This window comes from Diachasma alloeum, unplaced genomic scaffold (assembly GCF_001412515.2).
Source record: "Diachasma alloeum isolate Michigan unplaced genomic scaffold, Dall2.0 Dall_scaffold_00200, whole genome shotgun sequence".
Lineage (NCBI taxonomy): Eukaryota > Metazoa > Arthropoda > Insecta > Hymenoptera > Braconidae > Diachasma > Diachasma alloeum.
Window position 1 is genome coordinate 2,238,066 of NW_021680365.1, and position 11,096 is coordinate 2,249,161.

The window sequence follows — 11,096 nt, forward strand, 5'->3', positions numbered from 1 at the left end:
TTTCACTATTTTCACTCCGGATTTTTCCGTTTTTTTATGTAAAAATTCCTGGAAGAGTATTTTCTACCACTTTTAGATTTTGTCATGTAATTTTTCCGGATTTTTTTTCTCCGCGTAACAAATTGCAAGATTTGTCGAGATTTTCTGCACAGAGAAAAAAAGTGGATTAGCTTCAGAAAAATGTTTCTAAATTTTATAAACAGTAATTTCTAACCTTCACATTTCGAGAACTTTTTTCCAAGTTCTAGAAAAAAATCGTTTAAAGTTAATGATCGGAATTGGGATTAATTCTAAACCAAACTATACTTAATTTTAGAAAAAATATTTTCTAAAATCTAGTAAATTTCGAATATTTCCCTCAGGCTTTCCTGAATATCAACGAATCGGAACAAATTCTGCAATAAAACCCCTCACGCTGCACGCTCGGAATTTTAATTTGCAAAACTGATGCCTTTCATTCCCATGGAACAAAACTTTCGGGAAATATCCCCCAAGAATATGTAAACTTATTGATTTACAACGAATATTAGTACCGTAGGTAGTAGCAATGTATTCACCAACAGTTTTCAATTTACTTTCCCTGTTCTACTCTTTAGAATTTATTCCCCTCCCCAATAATTCATTTGTTCCCAATTCAAAGTGTCCCACAATAAATTGAATAAATACCAGCATCGAATAAACGACTCCCATTGGAGAGTTACACTGAACTGGCTAAAGAAAATGTGAACAGTGAAATGCCGTATTTGAAATACCCCGTTAGAAATACACCAATTGGGAGATTCTATCGCACTTGTCAAACTCACGGGATACCCGGAGAAGAAAACAGGGGATTGCTCGGGGGAATTAAATATTTGAGTGAAGCTTCTTTCACTATCGCCTGGGAATTCACGCCCAGCGTTACGGAATTGAGAATCAACGAAGTTTAATGAGAATTCAATCGCAGGATGAAACAAGGTTCGAGGGATGAGGGTGAAGCCTATCTAAATGTTCATGAATAAATCAAATGAGAGTCTAAAAACCGTTTGTTCATAATCCTAAATGTACAATCCGATAATTACGATAACTTCGTGTTTTGTTTTCAATGATTTCTCTCAATTTTTCTATTTTCCGTTCATTCTTTTACACTTGAATTTTCTAAATAGAATTGGAATAAATCCAGGAAGTTTTATAGGGAAATTGGGTGAATAATTCTACACTGTTAGGAAAAAATTGCAATTCCATGGATAATAGACGTGTAATTTTTAGAAGAATGGCATTGAATTCCATTCGAAACGTGAACCCAATACGGTCCAAGAACCGTTTATTCACAATCCGAATTATTCAATCTGACAATTACAATAATATAATGGATTTTAAAAATGATTTCTTCGAATTTTTATATTTTTCGTTCATTCTTTTGTCCTCCAATTTCCTAAATATAATTGGAATAAATCCGGGAATTTTTGTAGGGACATTGGGTGAATAATTCTACACTATTAGGAAAAAATTGCAATTCATGGACAATTGACCTGTAATCTTCTGAAGAATAACATTCAATTCAATTTAGGGAGGAAATAATCGAGAAATTTCTGATTCAACATCTTATTTTTCCCCTAAGTATTTCAACCGACTTCGACCAATAGAATCATTGCATTTGACCTCAGCTGAGGGAATCTGGAGGAAATTATTTCGGATATTTTTTGGATATTAACCGCTGCCATTGGTAACTAACAATGCATCCTGCATCAAACGTGAATTCAATGAAGATTTAAAATTGTTTGTCCACAATTCGATAATTACGATAAATTAATGGTTTCAAAACATGATTTCTCTCAATTTTTTAATTTTTCGTTCATTCTTTTGCCTTCCAAGTTCCTGAATAGAATTGGAATAAATCCGGGAATTTTTGTAGGGAAATTGGGTGAATAATTCTACACTGGTTGGAAAAAATTACAATTTCATAGACAATTGACTAGTAATTTTCAGAAGATTGACATTGAATTCGATTTAGAGAGAAAATAATAGTCATTCTCAGAAGAGTGACACTGAATAGGATTTAGGGCGAAAATAATCACGAAATTCAACATTCAATATTCAATATCATTTTTCCGATATGACCCGCTCCCATCGGTGCCTGACAAAACGTCCACAAACAATGCCTTCGGTCGAAATTCTACGGAAAAAATAATTCTCCAAATACCCCCTCCATCTCCAAAATGAATCGAGTATTTCGCTCAACGTCCCCTTTTCAAACAAACGATCGTGTCAAGTTTTTTAGGAAAATCCCTCATGCAAAAGCGCTTGGCATTTTTAACCTTTCAAAGCTCGACGCTCTGAATTGTCCCCAACAAAGCTACCGGGACATACCCGACCATTTTAAAGCTCTTGGGATATTACTACTGAAAATTCAATGAAATTCCAAATTTCCTTTTTTTATTCGCTTGCATCCGATGCCGATGCAGAAGTTGGGAATTTTTGGAAATTCTACGTTTCGCGATGATTATCTCAAAAACAAAAGAATGGAAGGGCAATGAAAGTTTGCAGGAATACTGTCGATATACAGTAGTTCAAACGGTGACTGTCATATGAAACGGTTTTTTCCAGTTGAAAAAAAATCCAGTGAATTGACACTGAATTTTCATTCACGGTAAAAAAATTCCTGAATTGAATATACATTATATTTACATTGATTGATTGACAATAAATTATATTGTTTATAAAGTATATTTTCGTTGACAATGCACTTTGATATACATGGGTTTGTGTTTTTTATTGATTGACGAATTTGTGTGCATAGTTTAATTTATTTATGGATGAGTTACGATTTTTTCATCAAGTGGTGCTGATACTGGAGGTTTTAGTATTTGTCGATGGAACTAGAGTATGATGGGGGTTCCTAGTCAATATATCCTCTCAATTGTTTGTTTCATTTGTTTAACTTATTAGATTCAGTGCAATGAGATTGTAAGTTTTTATTTACGACATATGAATTTATCTTTGGTTCACTTTATAAGTGTAATAATTCATTTTTACAGAGAATAATGATTGGATAGTGGCCCTGAAGAGGGTTTCCAAAGGAGACCGAAAGGTCGACACACAAAATTTGATCTTTGTTATTTTTTGAGAAATACTGACGACCGCCAGGCCAATAATATTCCTTTTAATTATCACAAACGGTTGAAGAATTACAATTTTTGATTGGTATAAATTATACTTCATTTAAGTATATTATTCCTGATTCGAGTACAAAATATACTTCACTGAGAGAAAAATCTGAAGTTCGATTTACAATAAGAAAATAGTTGAGGCATTTTGGTGAACGATACGATTTTTTTTGTATGCGGCACATAACATTATAGTAACTTCACAAGCGTAATTTTTGCAAATCAAAATGCAGTTAAACTAACCAAAGTGCAAAAGTAACTACGACAAATCTATCGTGAAGAGAACTATAAAATAAATGCAATGACTACATTCCATTGTAGTAATTACTTCTCCGGCCATAGTTACCGTAACCCATGAAAAATTGTTGAGGACTTTTTGACTATAATTCGATGGTAATGGAATAGAGTCAGAAGAATTATATTTCTGTCTCAGTGTTCATTGAAGTATTGAAGCATATTTTATACTCAATTGGGGAATGGGTGAAGGTGTTGCGGTTAAAAAGTCGAAATAATGAAAAAAAAGGGAAAATTCATGGGAGAAAGTTCTAAGTATGCCACATCATTGAGAATTCTGGCACATTTTCCTCAGATCTCAGTTTCAAGATAAAAAATAATAAAATTTGTATGTCCCACTTGTTTAGAATGATCCCCATCAATTAATTTCTCTCTTATGAATTTTCAGAGATATCTGCCTATCGTCACAAAGACATCGACCATCGGATACGCCGTATCCTTCTCCACTCTCCTCTTCGCATTCCTCATCCTCGCAACAATCAAGTGAGTGAATAATGAACCCCGAGGAAATTGAATGAGAAATAATGGCAAATTGATTCTGTAAAATTGATTTAGGAAATTACGTTGCCCAAGAAATATGCTGCACCTGCATCTATTCGCATCATTCATGTTCCGTGCCTTCATGGCCCTTCTCAAGGACGTTCTCCATGTGTCTGGGCTCGGTCTTGCATCAGACCTCATAACGAAAAACGGCGAAAGGTACTGGCGAGATGATGTACTGGAGAATAACGATAACAATTGGCAATGCAAAGTATTCACCAGCTTCTGGCAATACTTCATTCTTGCAAATTATTCATGGATTCTCATGGAAGGCCTTTATCTCCATAATCTCGTATTTTTCGCGCTATTCACGGACTCAAACTCCAGCATTATGGGCTACGTTCTTCTCGGATGGGGTGAGTATTTATAATACTTGTGGGAGAAAAATTTTCTCTACCGTTTTTTCGAATTAATGGAGCGTGAATGATCATGATTTCATGAATAGAAAGCAGAATACTATTAAAGTGGCATTAGAATGGATATACACTGTTAGAATTTTTTTGAATTTTCATGGATAATATGACGGTAATTATCATAAAGTGACATTGAATCAGATTTAGGGGAAAAACGGTTATGAAGTTTTTCGGTTTAAGTAGAATTCAAGGAAATCCATGAATGTTAAGTGGGAGTCAGATGGAAGTTTTACAAGGTGATTGAATTTTCAGTGGAGCTTGAATATTCAGAAACAAAATGATACGAATTTTCATGATTTTTCTGAATTTTCACACAATAATTAAACTGAAAAATAAAGTATTTTGTTGATTTTTTGATCATTTGAACAGAAAATCAATGGAATATTTGATGACTTACGCTTGAAGTTGGAGCGTAAAATACGCTCTAAGTCGCCGTAAATTACGATTTCATCAACGTAATTTACGATCTCGTATTCGTAAATTACGCTAAAAATTGCCGTAAATTACGATGCTTTTTTCGTATTTTTGATAAACGTAATTTACGTTTTAATAAGCGTAATTTATGTTTCGATAAACGTAAAAGACTCTTTGTTTACACTGTTAACAATTTTTGTCAGAATTTTCCGTGCCAAATTCTCGAAATTTTTATCGTCTTCCAGATCCACTGAAATATCAGGAAATCTTGTCATTGAAAATTTAGAATCTCGTGGAAAAATAAAACAGAACTGTAAATTTCCGTACTATTTTCCCCTGAAAATGAACAGAAAATCAAAAAATTGTGGTAAATATATTCTTGAATTTTCAGGATAGTGACACTGAATACGATTTAGGGGGAAAAAAACCATGAAATTTTAGGTTTCACTGGAAATTCAATGTAATTTACTACTGAATATTCATATTAGATTGGAGATTCAAATAAATTGAGGAATTCTCGTCGTATGCCTCTTAAAATTCTGGAATTTTAGATGATTTCCCCCCAAAGGTGCATTCAGTGTCACTGTCCGGAAAATTGGTAGTCAACTATCCATGAAATTTCATTTTTTTTAACAGTGTAGGCATAATTTACGTTTTGTTTAGGCGTAATTTACGTTTATCAAAAAGTAATTTACGTTCAGGTTTTTCTGTATGTCAACTGTTCATGAAATTTAATTTTTTTTCTAACAGTGTGACTACTCAAGTTGATCCGTTTCACCTCATTTTTTAAATTCCAGGATTACCAGCAATTTTCGTCATTCCCTGGGTGATTCTGAGAGCCTTGTACGATGACAACTACTGCTGGACCACCAACGACATTCCAGATCTCTTCCTGATCATCCGAGTGCCCACGATCCTATCCATTCTCATCAATTTCGTACTTTTCGTTAACATCGTGAGAGTTTTACTCTCTAAATTGAAGTCGACAGTGTGCGAAGAGACCCAGAGATATAAGTCAGTGGAGCGAAAATTCAAAGGGATTTATACGGGATTTTTGGCAAATTGAATTGAGAAGTTTAATCCAATTTTCGGGCTTTCAGGAGATGGGCGAGGAGTACATTAGTGCTTGTTCCATTATTCGGTGTTCATTACACCGTATTTCTGGGGCTCTCTTACAGCATTGGAGTTGATCAAAGGGTGGAACTCATTTGGCTATTTGGGGATCAACTATTCGCCTCTTTTCAGGTACGTGTAATTAACGAAAATTCCTATTTCTCATTTTTGTTGATTAACGACTAGATGCAAGAGAACAATGGATTATTCGTGTGAACGGAGCGATCTGCAGTATTTTCTCAATTTACTCCGTATAAATTGATCGGTTTCCGGTGCTGAATGAGCTCATTGTGTGAAATTGAATCAGGAATTTATTCATTTTCGATAAATAGTGCATTCGGGTTGAATACATGAAAAGTAATGGGGCATATATCTTTTTTAATTAAATAATAGAGAAAGTAGACGGTCGAAACAATTAAACAAATTTCTCATTTGAATATCGATGCTTCATTAACTGTCGATCACTCGCGCTCGGCCGCCGGCCTTCATACGTCGCACGGTTAGCGCAGCGCTGGGTTAAACGAGCGCGCTGTTGCCACGTAAGCGCTCACCACTATGCGCGCATTTCAAGCGTGGCAGTGAATGCAGCAACACTGGCGTTCGAGCGGTGAACGGGGAGTCGCAGCGGGCGGCGCAGGACCGCTTTTTTGTCCGTGCGACGTTTCTTTTTCTTAGCTAAACAAATTTCCAGAGAAAAAAAAAGATAATACCAACGTTTAATAAAAGGATTGAACTCGGAACTCTAATTTTTTTCTGAATTTTTAAGCGTCGAAAAACACGCTAAAATACAAAAAAAAAAGAAAACGGGCGGCGAGGCGCTCATTGAGCTAGTGATCAAGGGTTAAGAGGGAGTGATGGCCTTTTTCACAGCCCCAATGTTTTTTTTGTTTTGAAATAATTTATTTATAGTTTTATTTCAATATTCAGATACTCAATTTCTTACAATGGAGGGAGATGAGTGAAACATGAGATGTCGGCATTGAAGCGTTCTGTATATTGCGAAATCTGGCACTTAGATAAGAGTTAGCAACCCCAGATTATCACCTAATGGGAGAAACTGCACTAAATTCTGCTCATTAAAAAAATTTTGATGGGGTGTTTCATGGCGATTTTATGAAACGCTTTCGCGATTGCACTGTTTTCTATTTACACCGTATAAATTGGTCATTTTTCAGTGTTGAATGAACTCATTCGGTGAAATGCAATCGGCAATTTATTTTATTGTCAATAAACGGTGCATTCGCGTTGAATACATGAAGAGTAATGGGGTATATATTTTTTTTAATTGCATCCTAAAAGAATTAAAAGTCTGAAATAGTTCAACAAACATCTCATTTCATTTTTGAAAAGGCCCAATGCTTTTTTTCTCCCACAATATTTATTTTCCTTATCATATATACCCTATTCGAGTTTTAACATATTTGCTGTTTCATGGGCCGACTTCCTCTCCCGTCACATTGTACCCCAGGAGCTGTACCTCACGTACAGACTCTCCTGGTGACCAAGGGAAACCATGGAAAACCTTGGTTGACACGGGCGTCCATCGACCGAGTTTCATTGGAGAATGTTTTCCTAACAACACTTCTCCGATGATTCTCAGTATCTAGACTTCCGTTCGACGGTTCTCGAAAGATTAAAAATCCCAATTGCCCCAAGCTGGACTCGAACCCGCGCCTCACGGGTCCCGCTGTCCGGCCGAGCGATTTAACCACTTCGGCCGCCGTCGCCGATTTTTTTCTCCCAAAATAATAATTTCACAGTTTTATTTCAACATCCAGATATTTTATTTCTCGAGATGTCTGCATTGAAGCATTTTGTACGTCGAAAAATAGTTAACAATCCCAGCTCATGACATAACGGAAGAAACTACAAATTCCGTTCATCTCAAGGGTTTTGGCAGGTTTTTTCATACCGATTTCGTAGGACGATTCGGCGACTGCATGATTCTTCATATTTACACCGTAGATTGGTCATTTTTCGATGTTGGATGAACTCATTCACTGCAATTCAATCAGCAATTCATTTATTCTCGACAACTAGTCCACACTCGTTTTGACAGAATTTTTTAAAAATTCACGTTTGAAACATTCCAACAAATATCTCAAATTTCAAATTTCACCGGTTTTTCGTTGCAAGGGTTAACTTGCGGCCATCGCCCGAGGGCCTTCAGCCAGGGAATTTTGAATGTAGAGTGGATTTTTCAGTTGAAAATTCCGTGGAATATTCGGTTTGAAAATTGTGTTGAATTTTCAGTTGAATATTATGTGGAAAATTGTGATGAAAAATTGGTGTGGAATTTTGGCCCGGCCGGGGCTCGAACCTGGGAACTTGAGGTTGTGAATCTCATGCTGCTACCAAGTGCGCCACACCGCCGGGTTACAAATATCTCATTTCAATACCACTACTCAATTCTCTACCATCAAGAGGAGTGATTGCCTTTTGCAAATGCCCGGTGGATTTTTTCACTCAAAATATCTGCAGTTTACAGTTTTATTTCGACATTCAGATATTTGATTTTTTCTGATGGAGGAAAAATGAGGGAAAATATCACCATTGAAGCGGTCCGTATGGCGCGAATTCTAATGCTCAGGTAACAGTTTGAAGCCCGAGTTTATGATACAGTGAGAGAAACTATTAAATTCTGCTCATTTCAAGAATTTTGGGGATTGTTCTGTACGGATTTCATAGAGTTATTTGGCGAATAGCACTATTCTTGCTATTTACCCTATATAAATTGGTCTTTTTTGGTGCCGAAAGTCATTTATTGAAATTTAATCAGCAATGCATTTTTATTCTGTATAACTAGCCCATGGGGGTTGAATTCATGAAGATTAACGGGTCATATATCCTTTTGAAGTAAATTCCAAACAGATATCTCATTTCAACATCAATGGCCCATTCGCTACCATCAGCCAGAGTGATTACCTTCTGCAGAGGCTCAATGAATTTTTTTCCCTCGAAATAATCAGTTTACAGGATTAGTTCAACATTTAGATACTCAACTTTTTGTGCTGGAGGGAGAGATGAGTGAAACTGATGATATGTCTACATTGAAGCGGTCCGTATGGCGCGAATTCTGACGCTCAGATAAGAGTTAGAAACCCCAGTTTATGATAGAGTGGGAGCAACTGTACTAAATTCTGCTCATTTCAAGAATTTTAGCAGGGTGTTCCCCAAGATAACAGAATGCCGCAATTTTGATAGCTGAAAGTTTCGAAATGAGAGAAATATCACGAGAATATTGCGCGCGTCAACCAGAAGTGACTGCAATTTGCATTGGAAAATCATCCAATCGTTGAGAATTACCACCAGTGGATGGAGATCGTGGTTCAGCTTTGAAATTGAGTTTTTTTTTTTGCTACACGACACACGTAAATCCCGGATTGGGGCTTGTTCATGAATAAAGATAAACTCGTGATGTATTATTCTCTACTGCCGGGTATTTTCTGTATTTTCTGTTATTTTAACGATTCTTTTCCAATTCCATCGTAATGATTACCATTCTCTACGGTGAATGATACAGTCGGTAGAAATGTAATTGAGTTTCACCATGTGTTTCAACTGTAGCTAACGGCCGTGAATAAATTCTGAATACATCAGCCCCTTCTGGAGTTCGATTGGGGAAAAACGACCGGGCTATACCCCGATTCCGATTCTATAGAATAGGAATAAATAATCGGAGAATTGAGAAGTACTTGCGCAGTTATAATTTCTCTACTGCTATAGAATTGGGGAGGGGAGGTCGCGGACCAAACGGGGTCCGGGGTCAAGACGGACCCCTAGGGTAAAACCGACCACTGACAGAAAATTGATAATTTTCCGAATGGAAGCAAAAACGATGGGGGTGGGGATGGGTCACCCTAATGGTCACCCATCCCCGCACAGACCATGCTTGACACTGCTTAGCTTTCCATAATTCAGCATGTTTATCTTGACAGTGCACTACTCTCAAGGAGTTGTCGAGAGTAAATAAATTGGATACTTAGTGTCTGTCAATCGCCATCTACGGAAAGTATGGGAAAAATTATGTTCGTCATTCTAACAAAACTGAGTATCTCGTTGGCCGACTGTTTGATCATGAAAAACAAACCAAGTAGAACGGAAATTAATGATCAGACACCCAGTTCTCCTGGCATATTTGTTTGGCCTGGGGCGTGGAATGAGGCGTCTCCACAAGATCTAAAGGAAGTACTGCAAAATCTGAAAATTCTTGTATTGAATTCCGTTTTCGCCTGAGGCCGGAAAAAATACTGGACACAGCAGTGTTACAGGAGAATGAAAATGTTTTTGTCAAATAAAAATTGTGAATGCTTCTCTACGGCCGCTATGAAAACTACTGGCTGCATACCATTGATATGTCCATCCCGAGTCGAGGATTTGGTTCTGATTGGACGTACACAGGTCTTTCAAGATCTCTCCAGACCTAGATGGACCTGGTAAGTCCTAATCAGTTCTGCGACGTACTTTTCCAGAGACCTTTCGAATCCTCAGTTCTTTTCGGTCCTGAGAAGTCCTCCTCGATGCTACCGAGATCGCGTGATTTTACGAGCGGGTGAAGGGGAAGGCATGTATGAGGAGGGTTGAAATTTCTAGCCAACGAGGAGACAGGGTTGCAGAATATATTTTAGCCACCCTCATCTCCCCGTTTGTAGGCGGTGTTTAAATAAAAAATAGTGAACGTTGATTCTGTATTTATTGACCCCCTGATGCCAATGAAACCCTCGGAGGTGACAGAAAAGGGGAAAAAAAATTTTTCATTTTCACGTGGGTCAAGGGTGAAAGTCGATTTTCGCCAAAATTGAATTTTTTCGCCAAGTGAAAGTTGATTCTGTATTTTCTAACAATACTGATTCCAATGAAACCCCCGAAGGCGCGAGAAAAAGTCGAAATAAAATTTTTTTTTCACCCCGAGCCAAGGAGTCAAATTTTCTGTTTTTCCAGAGGGAAAGTCGACTTTCGCCAAAATCGAATTTTTTAGCCGGGTGAACGTTGATTCCAACTATTTAAGCGACGGGCTATTCAGAACTCTCAAAAGTATGTGGAAAAAGTGAAAACTGAAAAACCGTTTTTTTTGGCCCCAGCCAAAGGGTCAAATTTTCGGGTTTCCCGGGGCAAGTGGATTTTTGCCAAAATCTAATTTTTTAGCCGGGTGAACGTTGATTCCAACTATTTAAGCGCC

The 11,096-nt window shown here is 37.1% G+C and overlaps 1 protein-coding gene across 1 annotated transcript in view; it reads left to right on the plus strand.

Annotated features, from left to right (window-relative positions):
• Positions 1 to 11,096, plus strand: part of LOC107035705 (parathyroid hormone/parathyroid hormone-related peptide receptor) — an 83,909-nt gene that overhangs the window by 67,199 nt on the left and 5,614 nt on the right. The window contains exons 7-10 of the mRNA XM_015253256.1: positions 3,826 to 3,920; positions 3,993 to 4,333; positions 5,602 to 5,818; positions 5,905 to 6,049. Of these exons, the coding sequence (XP_015108742.1) occupies positions 3,826 to 3,920; positions 3,993 to 4,333; positions 5,602 to 5,818; positions 5,905 to 6,049 (798 nt within the window). The remainder of the gene's footprint in view (positions 1 to 3,825; positions 3,921 to 3,992; positions 4,334 to 5,601; positions 5,819 to 5,904; positions 6,050 to 11,096) is intronic.